Source organism: Ruditapes philippinarum, unplaced genomic scaffold (assembly GCF_026571515.1).
Source record: "Ruditapes philippinarum isolate M1 unplaced genomic scaffold, ASM2657151v2 ctg65_1_1_1_1, whole genome shotgun sequence".
NCBI classification, from domain to species: domain Eukaryota; kingdom Metazoa; phylum Mollusca; class Bivalvia; order Venerida; family Veneridae; genus Ruditapes; species Ruditapes philippinarum.
Window position 1 is genome coordinate 21,863 of NW_026866493.1, and position 25,914 is coordinate 47,776.

The window sequence follows — 25,914 nt, forward strand, 5'->3', positions numbered from 1 at the left end:
TATTTTCCCTATGGCAAACGAGTTCGATCTAGACTGCTCTTTCCCTGTTCTGGACAATACATAAATATAATAGTGTATTACAATTTTCTTCCGCGGGAATGTTGTTTTTATTCTTAATCAATTACATTTGTATCGCAATTACACGGTCCCCTATATTTACAACAGCCCCTATACCCCCTATATTCTATAGTTTGGCATTAATGAATTATAGAATATCCAGTTAATCTCGAAAGATATAAGTTAAGTTATAGTGAAACAATTTAAACTGCACAAACATTTAATTAGAATTATCCACCCAACATAACAGGGTTATTTTTCAAATACTTCGATCATCACACTAACATATATTTATATAAATGTTATTTGATGGTGGAGGTAGCATCTTATTACCTTTAACAATTGAACGTAAATGTTTTTTTGAGTCATCGAAATAAATACAAATGTACTAACTTGTTGTTTATCAACATCAATCAATGTTGTAATATTTCCATGAAGACAATCTTAAATTTCCATTCATATGTCCATACATTTCTATTCCCTGGTATTGATTATCAAACTGTCTATTCAAAAAATAAAGAATGATGTCTATTTCACCTGTCACTTGTCTCATAATCTATTTATAAATTGTTTCTCTAAGTTCACTTAAGGTTACTCAGTACTTGTGTTGTATTAAAGTCAAACCTGTACTCTCCAGACTTCGAGGTGTCATCATATGTGACCACAAAATTGTCTGAGTGTTTTATAAATATTTTAAAATTTTCAAATTCTGTTGTTGGTTTTTTATCACAACCTGCCATTTGTATTGTCACTGTTTGTGGTAGTTTGTTTATAACAGTAATGAGATTATATAACACTGGACAAGACATTGTTATATCACACAAGGTAACAAGTTCAATATTGGTCATTTGAGGTGACAATATTAATGATCTTTCACCTAGACTGATATCACACAACATCACATGTTTCACATGATGTAACAGTGGTAGTATTTGTAACATTGTTTCTATGTCACTGGAAGAATCTAGACCACCAAATGTAAATGTGTGTAGTTTACTGGCTGCTGGTAGTTGACTTAGATAAGATGACACAACACCAGGTTTATATAATTCACCTACAGTACATTCCTCTAACAACGAAACATCTATGTTTGATGGTGACACAGGTATCCCGAGCAATCCTAAACATCTTAGTTGTGAATGTTGAGACAGGTCAAGGGTGAATCCCCTACATGAAGTATCATGATCACTACAGTTTAAACTTTCCAATGTTATTTCTTTCATTGATTTTTTACTAGTGAGAAAATTTAACAATGTCTCCAATACCTCGTGGCTCATAGTGAAACTGTGTATATATAAACACTCCAGGTGTTGTAATTTTACTAGTTGTCCATTTATCTCTGCAGACAGCCGAAAAGGTTCTTCTAAAAATTTATGATTTTCCCATATACATGAACTCAAAGCTAAACATTTTAAAGGGTTCAACAACAAGCTCACTATTTCCTCTTCTACAATTTCACCACTATAGTACAATTTCTCTATATGTGGAAGGTCAGAGAGTGTAAACAAATTTACAATTTCTTGTAGACTACACATACCTTCATTTTCAATTATCATTGATTTTATGTTTTTTTTATTTTGTTGACACAGATGTCGTAATTGTTGGAAGTAGTTTTCTTGGTGACATTTTTCATTAATTATGAAATCTTGTAAACACAATTTAAGGTCTTTGTTTTCCATTCCTTCTTTGGCACACCAAATATACATATCTTGTATGTCTTGTAATTGCTGACTGTGCATGGAATACTGATCTATTCTAGTTCTGTATTTGCTCGTTTTTTCATCATTGTTTATCACAGGCATCAAATTACTTGATATTGCAGACATTAATTTAGGGTTCATGCTACTAATAAAGACAAACACTTTTGACATGTCTAGTATATTTTGTAAACAATTGCACTCTACAAAGATGATTTTCTGAACTTCACTTGTATTTCGGAAACTTATAAATATTGCTGAAAAGTATTCTTGCACTGTTTTATGTGAAAATGAGATCTTAGACCTCTCATTTAATAATGTTTTCACTTTACTTTCTGATAATATTCCTGATAGACAGCTTGATTTCAATTCATTTTGGGTAAGATATTTTTCAGCGATATATTTATCAAAAACTAGTTTACTTTCTTTTTTCGCCCTGAACAATGTATAGAAAGCTAGTTCCCCAATGTTAACCAGATACGTGTAGTAACTACAGAAATGTATATGCTTTCTGAAACATTCAGGAACATTACTTGTGGATGTTTCACATGATGAATGGAACTTTCCATATAATTTCTCAGTTCTGGATAGAATGAGCTGAATAATGCCAGTATATAATTTTACTGCAGAATTTCCAATTGGAATTTTTTCAATCCAAACACATATAAGATAGAGTAAAAGAAGAGGGGTAGATTCTACATCTTCAAGGTCATGGTCTCTAATTTCCTCTTCAAATCTACATACCTTTTGTATGAGTACATCATCTTGAAGGCTGACATTCAATATTTTCATGACATTGATCTTAAATTGCCTGGCACTTTCTTTGGTGAATTTAACTAGCTCTACTGTCCTGTCTATTGGACATGTCCTCAAGTTTGATATTCCAAGCTTCCACGACCGGGTCGTTGTTAAGATCACACACTTTTCACTTGCATATCGATGAGGAATAATTTTAGGAAGTCTTGAACAATCGTTGTCAGGATGAGTCCATTCATCTAGTCCATCCAATATAACAAGACATTTTTCATTACGTAGAATGTCATTTAAAAGATTTTTTGGTATTTCAGATTTACAAGGAAGATTATTTATGATTTGTTGTTTGATCATGTCGTATACACCACATTCTGTAGCTGAATCTCTTAATAGCACGAGAAACATAAACTCAAAGCCAGATAACGCTTGCAGCACATCTTCTTCAAAATGCTTGTAATTGTCATCATTTTTATGAGCTTGACACCATGTTATAGCGAGATACTTTGAAAATGCAGTTTTTCCAAAGCCAGCATCAGCGCATAAATAAATTTCTTTCAGATCATTACTTCCAGATGTAAATAGGCCTTGTAAAGACTTGACTCTAGTTTTTTCCTTCTTTCCACCGGGTAAGTTTACAAGAATGTTCATTCCTGGCATGACATAAAAACCAACGAGGTGGGTATCAAAACCATCTGTTAGTGGTGAAAGAGGAACTGTACTTTGAAAGGTATTGTACCATGTAATAAGTACATCTTTAAATTCTGAAATAGAGATAATATACGAACTAGTCGATATTTATAACTTAAGATTTTAAAGCAACTGCAAAATACAAAAACAGCCATGTATTGCTTATTTATGCATAATGATTTCAAAATTATTTGTTTTATTGACATAAAACAAACACAAAACCACTTATTTTTCACGTAAAGTTATTCCCTAGAATGTTCATTTCTATACCCCAGTGAAAACCTACGGAAGCTTATCAGGGCCTCCACTTATCTAAAAGTTTCATGGCATGTCAACTTGTTTCTTTTCGTTTTGACCAAAAACATTTCATGAAGACGTTATGACTAATACGTAAAACATAAAACATTCCTTGAAGACGTAATGATTAATACGTAATACGTAGAAGTTTTTAATCATTGCAAAAACACTTTGTTGAATTATGTGAGCTATTTGGCAATGCGAGTAACGTCTTTGCGTCTTACTAAATATATCAGCAAAGTCGTGAAATCAAAAAGTTTCAACAGGAATTTTGTCGAAGAGACAAAAGCTTTAAGCATATCGAGAAAAAATCAGTAGCAATGCCTTAAAGCTTCTCATCTTTGACAGTACATTTTATTGAGAAATGCAAAAACATACGATATTCCATAAAAACAATATGCTACGGAAGCTTATCAGGGCCACAGTCGGCGAGATGCTTTGCGCTAAGTCAATTCATTTTTTTGCATTGATAAGATGTTTTTGCATTTCTAAATGAAATTTACTGACAAAGATGAGAAGCTTTTAGACATTGCAACTGAATGTTTCTCGATATGTTTGAAGCTTTTGTCTATTCGACAAAAATCCTGTCGAAACTTCTTGATTTCAAGACTTTGATGAAATATTTAGTAACACGCAAAGACGTTACTCGCATTGACAAATATCTCACGTAATTCAACAAAGATTTTTGCAATGATTAAATTTTTTTACATATTACATATTAATCATAACGTCTTCATGGAATGTTTTATGTATTTACGTATCAATCATATTGTCTTCATGGAATGTTTTTGGTCAAAACGAGAAGAAAAAAGTTGACATGACGTGAAACTTTTAGATAAGTGGAGGCTCTGATAAGCTTCCGTAATATGCCATGAATATAAAAATGATGAATCAACAAAATTTATGTATTTCGACATCTTACCGTTTTATTTACATCTCTTGTTCTTCAGCTACTTTATGTTTTTAAAATTCAAACATTCAAATCTAAAAATAGTACAACTCATATTTATGGAAGATAGATAGCGCATTAAATCTTTTCTTGTTTTCATTTTATTTTCATTCGATAAAGGTGTACAAATACAGTATGGTATCCTTTGTATATTTTTCACAGGTTGACCATGTCACTACTATAAGATATTAAGTCAATATATTTATTTCGAAAGATTCTTGTTATTGCAAAATAAATATGTGATTAATTCAAGGCATATTACGCCTCAGAAATGAATAATTTTTAATTCTTTAGAAATGGCTATCATAAATTTTAAAGTGATTAAATGGCCGTTTGAGAGCATGTTAGATGTCGGGTACCTGTAGAAATTAGAGCTAAATGTGAAATATTTGGTCACAAAAGTCTCAAAAAGTAGACAAAGTAGTATTTTGACTTCCATACAAAGTTCTAGTACCCAATCAAGATGACTTTTTAAATGCATAAACAAGAGCACCGCTAGGCGGATCATTATGTTCCCGCAGGTGTTTTTTTTTCTTAGTAAGGATGAAGCACATGGGAGTTAAAATAAATTATTACCTCCTTCAAATAGCAATCCTCCTATGACGTTTGAATATTGTGGTTCAAATGGAACTTAAGTTAAGATCTGAAAACTGTGTAATACTAATATATAGTGACCTTGAACTTTGACTTTGTGACCCCAAAATCAATATGGGTCTCCTACCCAATGTGGACAATCATCCTATGAAGTTTGAACACTGAAGGCCAAATGGAGCTTAAGTTATGTTCTGGAAACTGTTTTCAGTTTCAAAGTATTAGTGACTTTGACCTTTGACCCCATGATTCTAAAATCAATAGGGGTCTTCAACACAATATAGACAATCATCCTTTGAAGTTTGAACATAGTGTGCCGAATGCAACTTAAGTTAAACTCCGGAAACTGTTCAGTTTTTAGGTAACAGTGTCTTTAACCTTTGACCTTGTGACCCCAAAATCAATAGGGATCTTCTACCCAATACGGACAATCATCCTTTGAAGTTTGAATACTGATGGCCAAATGGAAGTTAATTTATGTTCTGGAAACTGTTTTCAGTTTTAAGGTAATAGTGACTTTGACTTTTGACCTTGTGACCCCAAAATCAATAGGGGTTTTCTACCATATATTGGCAATCATCCTTTAAAGTTTGAATATTGTGGGTCAAATTGAACTTAAGTAATGCTCTGGAAACCAATTTGCTAACGCACTGACGGACGGACGCACGCACGGACGCCAGGGGCTATATCATAATACGCCCGAAATTCTTTCGGGCATAAAAAAGGCATGTTTCATTAATTGGCTAATGAGTAACTTTTTGGAAATTCTGAGTAATAAAATTAAAATTTATTCTAGGGCATAACGGGCCTTCAAATAAATTGCAAGCATTTCGTGCTTGAACTATCCAAAACAATATCAAAATGTATTTTTGTGAGCTTTCATTTTGCTGTTACTAAAGACTCTTAAGTATATACATGTACATATATTATATACGAGGTCTGTCCCACAAAGTCGAGGGCAATAATTATTGCTGTGTAACAAAAATAGAACGTCCAAGCATGAACTAGTTTTGCACAAATGTACCTCCATCAAGTTGGAGTGAGATATTAAAAAGCATGATTTTGAAAAAGTAAAATAAATTCACTGAATATTTATGTATGAATACAGGCCAAAGGTGTGCATTTGCAATCCACGCCAAAAATGTCAATTTAACAAATCTAAAACATAGTAAGTGGTCAATAATGTGAGAAATCTGCCTAATGTTTTATATTGACATTTTCCTTCTGTCTGACGCTAAATGGCAAAATTTCAAGGAAATTGCAAGACATGTATGTTAAGAGTGTATCTTTTACTTCATACATTGCTCATATAAGCACTTTGACGTGACGCAGCCCAGCAGATGGTAATAAATTTCAGCAGAATGACACATACGGTCATGTTAAAAAGGTTAAACACATTGGAAAAGTACCTGAATGTTTTACGAACAAAAAAGAAAAATAAAGTAAATAAAAAAAATAGACAAACATCAGTTTGCAGTATTTCATGAATTCTAGACTGTGAACAGTTGTATGTATGACATTTTGTGTATGTCTCGAAAAAAAGTGGCTTGACAACATACATGTTCTTCACAGCGATGAAGAAAACATATAATAATCTCACTAAACGTAATGATGATGTTAGAGCAGTGTGTGGACCGCATTGTGTTACGAGTTAGTCTTATAAATGATGGTCTGTGTAATCAAATTTTATTATATTGTTCTTTTGCATGATCACCCAGCAATGGCATATAAAATACCGTTATTTTTAGAAGCCCAGTTACACGTCGTTGTCCATGACCTATTAAGTCAGCCTTTGATCTTATATATATGAAATTTTAAGAACAATTGATGAAATTAAATGCGTACTTTCATTTTCACTGTATTTTCTTCCACTACTATGTAACATATTTTCCGTAATTTTACTGGGGTCTTGCCAGATAACTTGCTTCTTAATTCAGCAAATACACAAAATTAAAGGGGAAGTATTTCAATTTGTGAGGTCAAAAAGGGAAATATATATACATGTATAAAATAAACATGCATTTTAAGTTATTTTCTATAGATACCGATTTTATAGTAAAAACTTGAATACCTCCTATGTTTTAGTCCATATGTGAGAACGATCTATTGGAAATTAAAAAAGAAATAGTAACAATATTTCTGTGAGGTTCTGTTTGTGAAATACCGAAAATCAAACTGATCACTAAAAAGGGAGAGTTAGATATGAACTTTTTATTGTGAATGTTAAACCATTATTTGTAATTTAAATCAGAGAACTGTGCCATTATCAAATAGCACTAAGATATAGACAGCTACTGACAAGTAATAAAAGTCATTTGGTCTATAATGGAAGGTCTGTAATACTATGTATATTTACGTCGATAGTAATAAGTTTAAGATGTAACATCAAACAACGAAATAACTTTTAATGGAAGTTGCTGACAAGTGTGAGATACATGATCCAATATAACATATGTTTATATAGCAGATAATAAATTGTCTAGAACAAACTATATTTATTTATCATATAAATGTTCATAACAAATCACTTATAATTTCTATCAACTTTTATCAACACTTTCTCTTAAAGATGAATATGAATATCTAAATGATACATTTTTATTGTTTATATAATTTTGTTAAAATATTTTAGGAAAATATGCCAATTGTAGACCAACCCACTTCAATTAAATGACCATGGTTTACCTTTCCAAATCAACTCTGAGTATGCATATCTGAAAATGTTACTAACTTAAAAGACATGCATTTAAAGGTGACAAAGTTTTATGTGGCGATTTATTCAGTATAAAAGACCTACCCGTGATGATAATGATACAAATAAGAAGTCTGGGTTGGCTTAAGTTCGAAACTGGAGTTATAATTCAAATATCCTTTATAGCATGAGTTCACAAGATGTTTTATGTTATTTTTATCACCCGCATTTCCAAAGAAAATAGATGAATATAAAAATGCGCTCTGTCAGTCTGTCATACTTTCGTGCCCGGTTCATAACTAGGATATTTATCAAATGAATTTGAAATAACTTAGTGCAAATAATTTTAAAATATGATGATTTGTCACGCGCAAAACCCGGACCCCTGTCCCGTTTCCATTTCCAGCGTAAAATACACATCAAAGGCATATCATACCACATATAGCCTCCTCTTTATTTTTAAGTCCAGCCTATCTATATCAAATGCAAATAGTAGTCCATCTAGCTTCGTTTCCAGTTTTATAGTCCAAAAAACAAACCCTTGTACACGAAACAACAAAATGTTGTTCGAGCGTCAAGTTACTCAAACCCTTGTACACGAAACAACACAATGTTGTTCGAGTGTCAAGTTATGGTGTAACTATCTACACTGGTAAGTTCATTTAAGAATGTTATTTATAAATTATTCTAAGTAAGGACTAAGGATTTTTCTAAGTTGGCTTACAATGTGAAATTATAGTTAGATATAGTTATTTGTGTCAATATTCATTACTATTATATTATATTTTATTACATACTAATATGTTATATTTGTTTAAATACAAAACTTGAGCAATATATATATATATATTCAATTATAATTGGAATTTGCTACATTTAATCCTACTATCGAATAAATGCTTGCGAGGACCAGTGTGGTTTTGGCAATATGTATCATCAAATATGGGCTTGAGCCCATCTGGCCACAATGGTAGTGTGAAATAAAGAGATCATAATGCATTGTTGAGAACAATACTATTAAACTCGTACATAGCTGCAAAGCCTTAATCACACTCGGCTTTTGCCTCGTCCAATACAGGTTTATCAATTGTGTACTCATCCAACATAATTCAATATTGTCCAAACATCATAAACTGATATTATATAAATGAGGGATGATTCAATAACTTTTGCTTTTGCTGAAACAAAATTAGTAAAATAGAGAAAATAATTATCCATAAAGAAAGTCCAAAACGGCAAAATTGAAAATGTTGCAGGCTCGGTTTAATTGAGTCCGTTTGTGGGCGGTACTGTAAAATGCAAACAACCGTCCACGCCCCCTAGCAGCGCTTAAAGCAGAGTTCAACATTTAAACATGTAAAATGATAGATGGAAAGAAAACCGTATGTTAAAGTAAATTTGAACATTTAATTAATTTGACAACACAAGAGCCGGTTGAACCGGATGATTCTCCCCGAATAGACACAGGAAAATATACCTCATATTGTGTCAGAGATTTTTGTCTCGGACAAAGATCAAAGTGTAAAAATAAACAAAGGGAAATAACTTCAAAATAAGGCAAGGCAGAGTTATGGTTATTTTGCCTGATGAGATCTATCTATCTAATAAGTTTCATGGTGATATCTCTTATAGTTTTTGAGTTATGTCCTTGACAAAGTTGAAAGTGTAAAAATTAACAAAGGTCAATAGCTTCAAAACTAGGTAAAACAGAGTTATGAGATATATCTACCTATAAAGTTTCAAAGTGTTACAATGCACAAAGGGCAACAACTCCAAAATTAAACAAGACGGACAGACGCTGTAGTCGAGGACATAAAAAGTAAAATAAGACTACTCTACTTACTCTGTTTATCATCAATGTACTGTTTCTCCTTGTCATCATTAATCCTTGTGTAGAGTGTTTCTTCTAGAGTCTCTGCTAAATTGGCTTTATCGATTCTCCCCTTATCTCCTTCTTCTTTGATAGTTTCAACTGCTCTTTCACATTCTTCTCTTATTCTCTTGCTTTGTGTTTTTACCTTTTCCTTTTGAAGCATTATTTGAACTGAGTTTTCTCTAGCCTTTTCTATGTCTTTGACGCTTTTGTCAGCTTGGTTTTCAATTGTTTTTAACGAATCATCGATTTTAGTTTCATTCTGTTGCAATCCATCATGAGATTTTGAGTCCAGAGAAAGAAGATCTTCTTGTTTTCGTTTAATCAGTTCTTCAGTTATAGTGTCCCGAGTTGCTTTCGCAACATTATCAAGTACTTTCATTATATCATCTTTTCCAATAACCAGGATGTCATTTTCTAGCTATATTATAAAACAAGTTATGTCAAAATAACCATATGCCCGATTCTATTACCTTTAATGGGTAGTAAAATAAGTAATCATTAAAAAAGCCACAGAAAAAACGTGTACATATGTATCATATATGTAAATGAATAAAATACAAGAGGAGGACCACCATGCCCTAATATCACTCACCTGATTATTGATGATCTGAATTAATATTGTTAGCAATGAATGAAAAGCAGATATAATGCCATATATTGAAACTAATATCATTCCATTCATATCTGCACCTGAAAAAAGTTGAAATGCTAATAACGGTTTTCCAAAGTAATGCCTTTGTATGTGCTGTGACCTGTCTTTGACCCAAGATGACCCATATTCAAACTTGAGCAACAAATAAAAAAAGGAGTTCCTGGTGCATTTCCAGGATATTTGGGCTAAAATTATAATCTCTAGAGTGATAATAAATTATTTTCCATTTTTGGTCTGTGTGAACTAGATGTTGACCATGGCTGACTCATGTTTAAATTGAAGCGAGAAATAAAACAAGTTTTCAGGATATTTGGGCTGAAAATATTACCTCTAGAAAGTAAACAATGTTTTTTTTATAACTGGGCGGCGTGACCTAGGTTTTGACACAAAGGTGACCCATATTCAAACATGACCTAGAAACTATCTACTTAAACCTTTTGAAAACTATTTCTATGACATTTACACAGAAACAGTGACCTCTACAGCATTAACTATGTTCTCCAATATTTGGGCTGAGTGTCCTAGTTTTTGATAAAAGATGAACCGTATTTGAACTTGAGCTAGAAATCATCAAAATGTTCTCAGCTTCTAACCAATTTATTTGGACCAAAACAATAACCTAAAGAGTGTTAACTAGGTTTTCTTTTTCCATATTTGGGCTGTGTGACCTAATTTGTTATCCCTGATGACCCATAGTTGACCTTGAGCAGGAAATCATCTTACCCATTTTAAGAATATCTAGACCCTAGAGTGTAAACAAGGTTTATAATATTTCATTTGTGTGACCTAGTGTTTTGTCTAAAGATAATCTATATTCAAACTTTACCTAGACATTATCTTTACAACCTGTTTGAACAATTTAGGACCAAAACAATAAAGTGATAAGAAGGTTTTTCCATATTTGGGCTGTGTGACCTAGTTAACAAACCAAATTGACCCATATTCAAACTGCCCTAGAAATAATCAAAAATCAGTTCTGACTAATTTCAAGAATATTTGGACTAAAAACATAGTCCCTAGAATGTTAACAAGTTTTTTTCATATTTAAAAACCAATTGCCCCAGGGTGGGCCTATTTGAGACAAGCTGCAAACTTTAAACAACTTCGTCAGAGGACATATAGATGGTATAATTTATCAAATATCAAACCTCTAAGCTTTCTCTTCAGAAAACAAGATTAAGCTTTTACTATATGTACATATTGAAAATCATTGACTCCTGGGGCCAGACCAATTTTGACCCCAAGACAATAATATAATTTTAAAAATCTAAATAGAGGTCTACTACACAATGTACGATGTCAAATGTCTAACGTTAAGCCCTTGTTAATTCAGAGTAGAATATTATTTTTTTACTGTATACATATATGGGAATATAAAAGACATCCTTGGCGAGGCCAATTTTACCCCATGGCTCTAATTGGAACATATTTTGTTGAGTTTTATTCAAAGATGCTACAAACAAAATATTTAAGGTTAAAGCCTTGCACTTTTAGAGAAAAAGAATTTTAAAGATTTCAATTTTAATTTGTTCAGCCCTTTCGAGCAAGATGTTTCATGAAACAGTACCATTTGAGCAATTTTAGAAGCGATTTGTGCAAGGAACATCCCAGCAAAATTTCACTGAGTGGTTTTTGAGAAGAAGTCGTATGTAAAAATGTTGACGACAGATGCACGTTCGCACTGACGGACGATGGACGCCGGACAAATTTTGATCACAAAATCTCACTTTGAGCATCCTTTGCGTGTGAGCTTAAAACAAGTACAAAAAAGGAATACTAAATCTTAAGGATAACAAGAGCTATCGCCAAGAAGCTTACTTTTGAGTTCAAACACATTGAAGAAAGAATAATGCAGTTAAAAATACTCATAGAAAATATTCCCATTATTATCAAATACACTGAATAAATTACAAAAATGGCAAATTGTTTGCGAAATTCACTTATTTGACCTTTTGTGACAAGTTCAAATTAAGGTCAATGTCAAGTTTAATTAAATCTTATTTGCCTTGTACCATCCATTTTGGTGCCAAAGAATAAGACATAAATGTACAAAGTTACAGCCCATAAAATGAAATAACATTTTTTGATTTTCAAGGTCATGGTCATTTACATGTCAATGTCATACTGGGTTTAATCTAATTTAAAACATTCTCCTAAGGTAAATGCGCTCCTCAAGAATGAAGATATTCCCTTTATGAATATATAAGTATAACCAATAATACAAAAATCCAAGCACAATTCAATAATTTGACCGTCAAGGTCAGTGATGGGCGAATGTTACGATTAAATTTATGAAATTCTATAATTAGACCTTCAAGGTCAAGGTTTTTGATGAATGACAGTCATACTCAATTTGGTCTTTATTTAGGTTTTTTTCTTCATAAGGATGATAGTGTTAGTGTATGAAGACAATCTATTCATAAATAACAAGGTTATGTCCATTTTAAGCAAACATCAAATATTTGATTTTATTTCGGGTGAAGTTCATGTTCATCCGGTTATCATTCAAATGGGTTTTGTGTCAAATATGAAAGTAGTACATTGAGAAATAAAAATACATGTATTATGATTATGAAAATGGATGAAAGCTTTTGGAAGGCAACAGTAAAGACAAAATCGTCAGCAACGGCAACAAAAGTATGACTATAACAAAAATTGCTTTTTGTCTTTTTCGAAAAAGTTGACCTAACAATGTGATAAAATGATGACACTTTATACAAACTGAAAATCACCCTCATCTAAAGAATATACTTAGTAATCAATTCGATGGTTTTTTTTGTGCGTAAGGTAAAATGTTTATAAAGTAACTTGATGTGTGCATTAATAGAATTATAAAGCATGATTTCAAACAACAGCTTGTTTTGTTAACTGAAAAAGTGTGCTTATTTACATCTATCAGCTTCTGTTTGGCATGTTGTGCGTGCATGTCTGTAGCTAAATATCCGGCATCAGAAAGAAGTTGTTGTAATACTATGAAGTATTGATGAAGATCTGTATCTTCAACCTCTAAAGTTGATGAATGCCTCAAATTTCTACCAATTTCTCTTGCCTGGTAAAAGTAAAACATTTTAATCAATTCTACAACAATTTTTATGTTTTGAATTCAATTAACAAAGATAAACTAGGACTATCACTAAATGTGATTAATACCATCGCAAGACTGCTTCGGAAATGAGGATTTTACTAGTAACAGAATACCTTTTAAAACAATTGAAATACAGTTATGCGGGCAATTAAAGATAGTTGTGGTTCTTGTATGTTGCATTTCCTTTCAATGTGGTTGGCCATTGATGAAGTTTTATTGAATTACTCTGCAATAAGTCAAGAAAGACAAGGAAAAGGAACAAAGGGCAATAACCTTATAAATACTGAAGATGGAGTTATGGTTATTGTACACTGCACTTCCTCTCATTGCACTTGACCATTGTATGAAGTTGTATTGAATTCCAACTACAAGTTTTCAAGTTATGCACATAACAAAAAAGTAACAAAGGGCAATAACTGTAATTAGTCCAAATAGAGTAACGGTTCTTAAGCACTGCACTTCATCTCACTGCCCTTGACCATTGTATAAAGTTTCATTGAATTCCAACCATTAATTTTCAAGTTATGCACTGGACAATAAAAAGTAACATAGGGCAAAAACTTTTAAATGAGTAAAAAAAGAGTTATGATTTCTGTACACTGTGCTTCCTCTCAATATACTTGACCATTGTATGAAATAGTATTGAATTCCAACTAGTAGTTTACAAGTTATGCTCTGGACAATACAAAAGTAATGGTAAAGTAACAAAGGGCAATAACTCTATAATTACTCTGGACAAGATGAAGTTATGGTTCTTGTGCATTGCACTTCCCCTTATTGTGCTTGACAATTGTATGAAGTTGTTTTGCATTACGACCAATAGTTTTCAAGTTATGCCCTAGACAAGGAAAAGTAACAAAGGGCAGTAACTCTGTAATTAGTCAAGATAGAGTTATGGTTCTTGTGCACTGCACTTCCTCTCAATGTGCTTGACCATTGCATGAAAATATATTGAATTCCAACCATTAATCTTCAAGTTATGGTCCGGACAAAAGAAAGCAATGGAAAAGTAACAAAGGGCAATAACTCTGTAATTACTTTAGATAGAGTTATGGTTCTTGTGCACTGCACATCCTCTTATTGTGCTTGACAATTGTATGAAGTTGTTTAGCATTCTCAAGTTATGCTCCGGACAATGAAAAGTAACAAAGGGCAATAACTCTGTAATTAGTCAAGATAGCGTTATGGTTCTTGTGCACTGCACTTCCTCTCAATGTGCTTGATCATTGTATGAAGTTATATTGACTTCCAACCATTAGTTTTCAAGTTATGCTCCGGACAAGGAAAATGCAACGGACCGCTGGACCGACCGACCGACCGACCACCGGGTGACTCCTATATACCCCCCCCCCCCAAACTTCGTTTTTGGGGGTATAATAATTGTGAATTAGATGAAATTGATAATGCAATGTTATAAGGTTAAATCGTAGTTGGCTTATTCACTTCTTTATAAGGGATGTATATAAATGAAGCTGTAGAGATAGTTATACAAATAATAATACGGACAATAGATTTGTTAACGTTATTGCTTTCAAACAACTTGCTCCTCACCGCTGAAACAGTTAATTGACATTGTTTTCACGTTTTTTTTATATAGAGGTATTCTTATGACTACTTCTGTCAAAAACTGTATATAAAAAGTGTTTACCTGCTCGAAAATGTTGTTCTTGTTGCCTAGGTTTTCATGTATTTTCCCCTGGAAGTCTTTGTGATTAATGATAACACTAATGATGCCATTGAAGTCTGTGTCGTGTGCACTAACTATATCTTTATAGCCATCTGGGGGCATGAAACATTTCGCTATCTCCCAGGAATTACTGCACCACTGTGTAGCATCGGTGTTTTTGTACGATGGACCATAGTACCTATGTACATTTTGTGTCTCAGTTGAGAAATTATGACATATCTTGTTAGGGCAGCCGGCAGGATTATACCTTGTTGCAGCATTTCGATGATAACTGCATTTTCCACGTCCAACACTACATATTCTATTTGTAGGACATTTAATAACATTTTCTGTACAGCAATTTGAACACAAAGTTCCGCTTATTAATCTGTTGTTGTAGCAAATATCATTTAAACATTTCAACCGGAATTCTTGAACTTCATGACATACAAAAGGCTCAAGTCCATCTTTAGTAAACAACACTGCTAACTGAGCTTTAACCCAGTTATTGTATTTCTTCTCTGAAAGTTTTTGGCTATATGAAGCCATTGTTTACTTCGTCTTACTGAGGTTATTTTATCATATTGTTGAATGGCAATCTTAATCTAGAAAATAACAATTACTGGTGTTAACGTGTAATTTATTCAGTTTCATTATTAATTAAACTTTGAAATGATGTTTAACTATCTTAAAAAGATGAACACACTTTATTCAGATAGTTAAAAATAACTGCATTACGAGTAGAAATTAAAACTCATTACCACAAATATATCATTTGACCTAGGCGGATGAACGGGTGGACGGACGGACAAAGCGGTGACTATATGCCTATCCTTAGGAGAGCACATACTCCCTCATATACAGACTCAATCAAATTGAGTCTGCAATTTTCATGTAATTTCTTGTGATTAATGCTTCCGAGGGAGCACTTTGTTTCCATATTTCTAAATCTAATACTAGTACATTGTTAAAATTGATTCAAATTTGAATTATTCAACATATTGACTTTGTAAAAAGTGTTATGAAAATTAAAATTAAATCCCTATATAAATAACAAAGTTATGGCTTACGTAAGCAAATATCACTGATCTGACCTTTAATGTCAACATGAAATCAAGGTCAAGGTCAAGTTTAATTAAATGATGACAATCCATTTTTCACTTATAACATCTGAAATATGAGAAACAAAATTAACAAGGAAAGGCTGCGTTCAATGAACGAAACCCAACACGACCCACATGTAGCCAATAATAGCAAAAAAGTGAAATTATAATAATTTGACTTAAATGTCAATATAATTAAGGACTTGAGGTCAAATTTAGTTTGATCTTCTTTCCGATATTGTCTTTTAGGTACATTTCTGTTTAAATATTAAGATAAGCAATTCATAAATAACTAACTTATAACTCATACAGCAACAATCATGCAAGGTTTTATAAGTTGATCTTCAAGGTCCCTAATTTATAAAGGTCTTCGTCAATGTGGTTTACTTGAAGGGCTATTCCACATATTAATACTGTCCAAGTATGAAAACAATTAATGTAAAAAATAAATAAATAGAACAACATTATAGATTGTGAACATCAACGGGCATGACTGTTACTTTACTAAAAGAGTGAACAGTAGTTATTATACAAACACAATGCACTGATGAATAAGATATTTTCACCTATTAAGATTGAAGTTGATACCTTGATACTTTTAAAGTTATGCTCTTGAAAATTTAAATATAAACAAGAGCACCGCATGAGGTGTTTACACTCATCTTTTGAGGGCGACGATTATCAATGATTTGTTTTTATAAATATTCAAGCTAAAAGTGACTGGACACTTCAAAGTATTGCTCGGGATAATGTCCCGAGTCTTAAAACTGCGTTTTTCTAAAAAATCAAGCATTCCAAGTTTCCAAGATAGCTTAAATTATCAAAATTATTCTATTTAACTAAAAAAATTGACAAAAAAATGAAAAAGGCCATTACTGCAAATTAACTATTTTCAGAATTATAAGTTAACAAATTTGCTCTCTCATGAAAAAATAAGAATTCCAAGGTTCGTGTTGATAACTTTCATAATGTTAGAATCGTTCTATAAAATTAATAGGCAATTTTGACAAACATCTTGAGGCAAATCTTCAATAATCTAGCTTTCAAACTAACAATGTATGCCCTTTTATCTGTGCATGGTCATTATAAGCAAATATTCCAATTTTTGTGTTAATATCTCTTAAAATGTTTGAATTACGGACTAGATTAAAGTTTTTGCACCATGACGATGACATTATAATAAGTCGACCTTTTCTTTAACCCAGACAATCTTAAATATAAACAAGGTTAGCTTTAAAAATAGGTAGTAGTGACTCGATTTTTCATTTCTATTTCCTGGGGTGTTTTAATGTCAAATTGACAGATCTCTCAATTTAACAACAACCTGGATAATGATTGAATTAATAAAAATGAATATTACATTCATTACAATAGGGCAATTGGCAACAAGGCGACCACCTAAGGACTAAATATATCAGGATGCATCCACATAGAAAGAATTTAAGTCAGTAGTTGCTAAGAAAAATCACTGGTTGCTATGGAGTCACTGTTTGCTATGGAAAGTCAATTGTTGCTATGGAAATGTAATGGCTCTAATGGGAAGTCAGTGGTTACTGGCGAAAGTCAATGGGTGTTATGGAAAGTCGCTGGATGTCACGAAATATCACTGGGTACTAAAAACGTCTATGCTGGCAATTTAAAGTCACTGCTTGCTATGGGAGACACTGGTGGATATGGGAAGTCATTGGTTGTTGTTGAATTCAGTGGTTGTTATGAAAAGTCACTGGTTGCTATGGAAGTAAATGGTTGCTAGGGAAAGGCAATGGTTGTAATGGAGGTCAATAGTTTCTAAGGAAAATCACTAATTGCTATGGAAGTCACGGTTTGCTATTGAAAATCAATGTTTACTAGGGAAAAGTAACAGTTCTTATGGGAAGTCAGTGTTTCCTAGGGAAAGTCAATGGTTGCTGAAGAAGTCAGTGCTTGCTTTTAAAAGTCACTGGTTGCTATGGAAGACAATAATTGCTTAAGTAAATCACTGGTCGATATTGAAATCACTGTTTGCTATGGTTGCTAGAATGGTTGCTATGGATATCAATGGTTTCTAAGCTTTCACTGGTTGCAATGGAAGCCACTGTTTGCTATGGAAAATCAATGGTTGCTAGGGAAAGTCAATGGTTTTAATTGGAGGTCAGTGGTTGCTAGGGAAAGGCAATGGTTGCTATGAAAAGTCAATGGTTGTTATGGAAAGTCACTGGATGTCATGGAATGTCACTGGTTACTAAGGAAGTCTATGTTGGCAATTGAAAGTACCTGCTTGTTTTGCCAGACACTGGTTGCTATGGTAAGTCAGTGGTTGCTATGGAAGTCCGTGGTTCCCACGAAACGTAACTAGTTGCTATGGAATCCATGGTTGGTTGGTAAAGTCAATGTTTTGCATGGTAGTCAATAGGTGCTAAGGAAAATCATTCGTTGCTATGGGAAGTCAGTTGTAGGTTTTGAAGTCAGTGGCTGCTTCAAAAAGTCACTGGTTGCTATGGAAGTCAATGGTTGCTTGTGAAAGGTAATGATTCTGATTGGAAGTCAATGGTTTCTTTAGAAAAATCACAGGACGTCAAAGAAAATGTAACTGGGTACTAATGAAGTCTTTGGTGGCAATTGAAAGTGGCTGCTTGCAATGCGAGACACTTGTTGCTATGGGAAGTCAGTGATTGTTATGGAAGTCAATGGTTGCTAACGAAAGTAATGATTTTATATTGCATTCAAAAATTGCTATAAAAATCAATGGTTGCTGAAGAAAGGTAATGGTTCTGATGGGGAGTAAGTGGTTGCTAGGGAAAGTGAATGGTTGCTTTGGAAGTCAGTGGTTGCTTTGAAATGTCACTGGTTGCTATGGAAGTCACTTTTTGCTATGGATAATCAATTGTTGCTAGAGAAAGGCAATGGTTCTGATGGGAAGTCAGTAGTTGCTAGGGAAAAGCAGTGGTTGATGTGTAAGTCAGTGGTTGCTTTAAAAAAGTCACTCGTTTCTATAGAAGTCAATGGTTGCTAGGGAAAGTCAATTGTTGCTATGGAAATCAATAGTTGCTAAGGAAAATCACTGGTTGCTATGGTAAGACAGTGGATGTCACATAATATCACTGGTTGCTAAAGAAATCTTGCAAAGATCTTGCAAAGTCGTAGTTTGCTATGCGAGACACTGGTTTCTATGGGAAGTCAGTGGTTGCTGTTAAAGAAAATGTCACTGGGTACTAAAAAAGTCTTTGGTGGCAATGGAATGTGGCTGCTTGCAATGCAAGATACTTGTTGCTATGGAAATTCAGTGATTGTTATGGACGTCAGTGGTTGTTATGAAAAATCAATGGTTGCTATGGAAGTCAATGGTTGCTAGCGAAAATAAATGGTTTATATTGCATTCAATAGTTGCTCAAGAAAATCACTGGTTGCTATGGAAGTCAACGGTTGCTATGGAAAGTCAATGGTTTCTACGAAATTCAATAGTTTCTAAAGAAAATCAATAGTTGCTATGGAAAGGTTGTGATTCTTATGGGAAGTCAGTTGTTGCTAAGGAAACTCAATGGTTGCTATGGGAAGGCATTGGATGTCACGGAATGTCACTGGGTGCTAAAGAATTCTATGGTGGCAATTAAAAGTCACTGCTTGCCACTCGAATTACTGGTTGCTATGTTAATCAATGGCTGCTATGGAAAGGTAATGTTTCTTATTGGAAGTCAGTGGTTACATGGGAAAATTAATGGCTGCTATTGGAACTCGCTGGATGTCACATAAAATCACTGGTTGCTAAATAATTATTTGGTGGCAGTTGAAAATCACTGCTTGCTATGCGAGACACTGGTTGCTATGAGATGTCAATGGTTGCTATGGAAGTCAATAGTTGCTAGGGAATTTCAATAGTTGCTATGGAAAGAAAATGGTTCCTATGGGAAGTCAGTGGTTTCTAGGGAAAATCGATGGTTTCTATGGTAAACTGCTGGATGTCACGGAATGTCACTGTGTACTAAAAAAGTCCATTCTGGCATTTGAAAGACACTGCTTGCCATGCAAAATATTTGTTGCTATGGGAAGTGAGTGGTTGCTATGGACGTCAATAGTTGCTACGGAAAATCACTGGTTGCTATGGAAGTTTTTTTATATGGGAAAACAATGGTTGCTACGGAAAGGTAATATTTCTCATGGAAAGTCACTGTTTGCTATGTAAACTCAGTGGTTGCTATGAAAAGGTAATTGTTCTTCTGGGATGTCAGTGGTTGCTAAGGAATGTCAGTGGTTGCTATGGAAGTCAGTGATTGCTTTGAAAAGTCACTGGTTGGTTTTGAAAGCCACTGCTTTCCATGCGAAATACTGGTTGCTATGGGAAGTCATTGGTTGCTATGGAAGTCAGTGGTTGCTTTGAAAAGTCACTGGTTGCTATAGAAGTCACTGATTGCCAGAGAATTCAATAGTTGCTATGGAAGTCAATGGTAGATAGGGAAAGTCAATGGTTGCTATGGACGTCAGTAGTTGCTAAGAAAAATCACAGGTTTCAATGAAGGTCACTGTGTTGCTAGGGAAAGTCAGTGGTTGCTTTGAAAGTCAGTGATTGCTTTGAAATAACACTGGTTGCTATGGAAGTCAATTGTTGCTAGGGAAAGTCAATGGTTGCTATTGAAGTTAATAATTGCTAAGGAAATTCTTTGATTGCTATGGTAGTCACTGTTTGCTATGGTTGCTAGGTAAAGTCAATGGTTGCTTTGGAAGTCAATTATTGCTAAGGAAAATCACTAGTTGCAACGGAAGTCACTGTTTGCTACGAAGAATGAATTGTTGCTAGGGAAAGGCAATGGTTCTTATGGGAAGTCAGTAGTTGCAAGGGAAAGTCAGTGGTTATTTTGTAAGTCGGTGATTGCTTTAAAAAGTCACTCGTTGCTAGGGGAAGTCAATGGTTGCTAAGGAAAGTCAATTATGCATTGGAAATCAAAAGTTGCTAAGGAAAATCACTGGTTGCTATGGAGGACACTGTTTCTTATGGAAAGTCAATGGCTGTTATGGAATGTCACTGGTTGCTATGGGAAGTAATTGGATGTAAAAGAATGTGACTGGTTGCTAAAAAAGTCTATGGTGGCAATTGAAAGTAGCTGCTTGCTATGCAAAACATGGGTTGCTATGGGATGTCACTGATTGCTATGGAAGTTTGTGGATTTTTCTGAGACGTATAAACGTCATAATTCTATAATAATCAAAAGGAGTTTCGGAATCAAACTTTCATGTTTAATTTCTCGGATATCTTGTATTTCTCGGGATACATGTGTGTGCATTTTACTGAGTTATCAATGGCATTTTATAAGTATGCCCCTTCATAACGATTTCGATCCTGAAACTCATGTGCATGAAAATATCGAAAGACACCAAATACCCTCAACTTTTCAGGTGTTTGTTTATGATAATATATGATTATTGATGTGTTCAAGTATGTATTTTCGCTTTCATCTAAAATGATATTCATTACATTAAAATATATAAACATGAGGGTGAAAATGAATAAAGCGAAACTATTGAGTACGATTAGGATTATGTTTTGTTCATGATGGCGTATTCGATCTTTGCTACAGGATAGTATTGATAAATTGCATGACATAATTGATCATCAAAGGCGTCCGTGGCAGAATGGTAAACATTTGTAAAGGTAAAAGTATATATGTATTGTAAAACAAAAAAAAAATGAAGATTTATTTATTTTATGTTTTATAATTTATTTTCCAAGTCTAAATGACCCTTCATCAACTGATATTTTGCACAAATAATAACTGTCTTTTTTAAGCAATAACCGCAACGAAATAAATTACTCAAATAAAATCAGTTTTACGTCGTCCGAGTATCTATTTTTTAAGATACTTCTTGTTTCAATAGCTATATAGTGTATAATACTTGTAGACAACACAGTTTAAACTACTTTTTTTTCTAATTCACCTGACGAAACACATCAAAATATAGAAAAAAATCAAACAAACTAACCTTTTATTTCATCCATTATTCTAGCTTCCTCCTTGTCCTGGTTCAGTTAGATCTACGCATTTATGTCATTTTAAGTCACGTGATTTACAACCTGTAGTTATACCCACCAAATATTCAACAAGTTTAAACATGGGTAAACAGATAGCGCCAAACAAATAAACGAGTGTATTCAAGTGTAAAATATACTTCAATTGTGCATTCATAAATGACATTAAATATCACAAAGCTATATTTAAAATGTAATATATAGAGGATATTTGTTTGTGTGTAAGATGAAATTTTATTTCATCGAGTGGGCTTTTAAAAAAAGTATTATGAGTATGAGAATACTGTTTTTAAAGTTCACGAGATGAAATTAAATTACATCTGACACAAAAAACAAACAATTTTTCTTTTTATTGTATGCTTAAAAACAAGTTAAAACGAAATTTCCATAATATTAACGTTAATATTAAAATCTGTTTTCCCCATTGAGAACCCCATTTTGTCGGAATTTCTCATTAAATACAAGATGTCTTGAGTTGAATAATAAGTTCGGCAATCAACGTTAAATGACGGTGATATTATTCATTTTATTAAAAAATTAAGAATGATCGCTGGTTTTAATAATTAAAACAAACAATTCTTGTAGGAGAAAAAGTCCAATCATCCATCCATATTTCTGTTACTTACTGCGAATTTATATAAGACCTGGCTTTTTTAAATGTAAGCGGTAGCCATTTTTTTAAAGTTGTGTATTTCACGGGTGGAAAATAATTGTGTTTGATTCAGAGGGATATCATTTAGATTTGTTAGTCATACACCTTGTTAAAAGAAAGAAAACTTATTTGAGGATTGTAACAGACAAAAAATGTGTTGACAAATGTGAAAAGATTCAAAAAGCAGCTAGGAAAATGGAAAACTTGGAAGCTGGCTCAGGAACGCTGGGTTTTTTACTTATTCTTCGGGCTGATGGCAGTCATTGCTTTTCAAATTTTCATAAAGCATACGGCAGTTATTGCCCGTAGGATACTTTAATATGCCCACATGTAATCAAGAGCAGTTTTGCATGGGGAAGGAATGTATTTTTCAGACTGTAAAAATGAAAAAAAAAAAAAAAAAATAAGAGACGAAATTTGGTGATTGGAATTTGAATAAATAGAAGTAAGTTTTCTTCTTTTTATTACTTTTGACATTTAAGTTATTTATCAATTTCAGCTTTGCTTTTTCTTTAAACAGCCTGACATTGTCAGAATTGTCAGCAAAAAATAAAATTGAGGTACTACATGGGGAAAATCTTAAAAAAGTAGTTTCGTCATTGAAAAGCGTGAACTTATATTTTGATAATTTTCACAGTGAAATTATCAAAAATAATTTTCACAGATAAATCAGTAATCCACTGAAAAGCATAAAATAAAAGTCTCTGTTGATATGTATGGAGCGCAATGTATCTAATTAAAAATGCGAATTCAAAAATATAGATATATATCTGTTATTATTATTATTATTGTACTAAATTCATGCAAGAGTTATCTTTCTTTTTACGAGAAAGATAATATATTACTACATGTATCTCAATGTATATATATATATAATATATATTATATATATATATATATATATATATATATATATATATATATATATATATATACAAATTCTGATTGTAATTTAAGGAGAACATGATGTTCAGATTACTAGGCTTAACAAATTTATATTAAAGTCATACTTTAAATGATATGAAATGAAATTATTAAGAATATTAAGCTTACTTAAGGCCTCAACAGACGGTAGAATTTAGTTGTACATCACTAATTAGAGAAAAAATGTACAATTTTCAAAGCTATACAACACTTCAGACGGTAAGTCTACACTGTAGGAATCATCTGAGGTTTCCCCTAAAAAGGATCTGTTTACATTGATCCTTTACATACTTTACTCACTAAATACTTTTTTCCCCATTAGTAATGATTGAAACACCTCCATTAAAAAATATATATATTTTTTTTAATGTGAATCCTGACCGAGACTCAAACCTGGGACCCTCAGAAAACCGTACTGCGGCTCTACTGACTAAGCTATCTGGCCGCCTACAAACTACCTCCCCTCCCCTAATTAGAGAACAATTCAATACCGTGACATGATTATTTTCGGAATAATTTAGGATTCGAACATTACCCAACTTTGGGTCTCCTGAAGAGTTTTTCAACATCATTTTTACCCCATCTTACTACTATGTTTACCTTTTAGCCCAAATTGTTCTGGAATTTCATTCATTACACCCATTATCAGGAGATAATTTGGTTATATGTTACTTGTCATTGTGGGAGGTCTGTAAAAAAATCTGTACGACAAGCTTTTCAAAATAGAACATGTCCTATCCCTTACATCTAGACTTAACGATTCCGAAATCAAGAAATAGTAGCCTTCACACATTAATATTTGTCTGTACATCTTAGTTTTAATTGGTGTTGTACTTCAAAATCCTATCGTCTGTTGAGGCCTTTATGTCATGCTTGACCTTCTCCAATGAAAAGTTTATGTAGATTTAATATTAATTTTGTTCGCTGTATTATGCACATAAATCATGCTCACTTTGTATTGTACATGTATATATTTATCTTGTATTGCAATCATGGGCGAATAGCCTTATGGAATAAATGAAATAAACTCTAAACTCTTATCTGCAAATATTGTAAGCGTGCACAAATTGTGATAAAGAAGTTTTTAAATAATTGGGGGCTCTGTTAGTCAATTACTGATATCAAAAATTGATATAAATCGCGCAATACATGAATTTAAGACTTCTACAATTTAATTGAAGATATCAAAATTATCAAAATTGAGTATTTCAGCTGTTATTTTTACAACAACTGAATTGATATTGCCATTGTTTTATAACGCGCAACAAATTGATTTTAAGATGCCTCAGATTCTCTCAATCAATTTGAGCGCGGTGAAATATTCAATTTTAGATTTTAGATAACTTGAAATCAAAGTTTAAATAATGTCAAATCTGCACATATTAAGATATTTAAAGAGGTATTTTAATATTTGGAGAGCTCAGCAAAATACATTAAGAAGTCTACAGATAAGTTAAAAATATCAAAAGTTCGTGTGTTGATTTTAAGACATCTTTAATTCAAATGAGGAGGTCTCCAATTGGTGCAATTACTATTTTCGATATTTTACCATCACTGTCGGGCATCACATGCTATTTAATCATTCTCAGTAATGAGTACTGTGAGAGCCATAGAATTGAGCAGTTATGAATTGTTGCTTGTATATAACAGGACCTGATCAACAACTGGTATATGAATATTATTTAATTTTTTTAAGTGCAATACTCAATTCTATTGGACGAATACATGTACGACTGTCAAGACTATATTTGACGAGGCGCTATCTACTGTGTAGATATAGGGTTCTATATACATCATGTCTGCTGTTTTCCTATAAACACGTTTACTACAGATAAGTAATTAAGGTATTTGGTATATTGTGATGGAACAGGGCCGGTGATCACATGGCTTTCATCTACGGTAATATTTTTGTGTCACCTCCAATTTAAGTTTCTATGGTTAAAAGGCATAGCTCGATTATAAAAACGGAACGTTTGTATGTAAACAAAAATGTTTTAACATTAATATAATGCTTTAAATTCACAACTGAAATATTCATACTATAGCCTATACTTTTGTGATATTTTATTCATTGTAAATGTAATTGTATAACTTTTGCCTTATTAATTAGAAGGAACAAAACCTAGCCACTGAGCCTGGTTATGTAGGTTTATAAATAACAAGCTGTTTTGCTTGAGTCTTGCGCGAGGAGCAAGTTTTTCGTGATGTATTTCAGATAAGAAGATTATATATATA

General features: G+C 32.9%; 1 protein-coding gene across 3 annotated transcripts in view; it reads right to left on the reverse strand.

The window, feature by feature from the left end:
* Nucleotides 1–22,120, reverse strand: part of LOC132732643 (uncharacterized) — a 33,955-nt gene extending 11,835 nt beyond the window's left edge. The window contains exons 1-6 of one of the 3 annotated variants that reach the window (XR_009626077.1): nucleotides 22,058–22,120; nucleotides 16,073–16,172; nucleotides 14,985–15,607; nucleotides 13,142–13,300; nucleotides 9,567–10,017; nucleotides 451–3,268 (exon numbers count right to left, since the gene is read on the reverse strand). Coding sequence is in view for 2 of the 3 variants with exons in the window: in XM_060719116.1 (XP_060575099.1) it covers nucleotides 639–3,268; nucleotides 9,567–10,017; nucleotides 13,142–13,300; nucleotides 14,985–15,551 (3,807 nt within the window). In the remaining variant the exon portion in view is untranslated. Of the gene's footprint in view, nucleotides 1–330; nucleotides 3,269–9,566; nucleotides 10,018–13,141; nucleotides 13,301–14,984; nucleotides 15,608–16,072; nucleotides 16,173–22,057 lie in introns of those variants that run through there. The other 2 variants (XM_060719116.1, XM_060719117.1) reach the window with 2 other exon arrangements.
* Nucleotides 22,121–25,914: the final 3,794 nt, after the last annotated feature.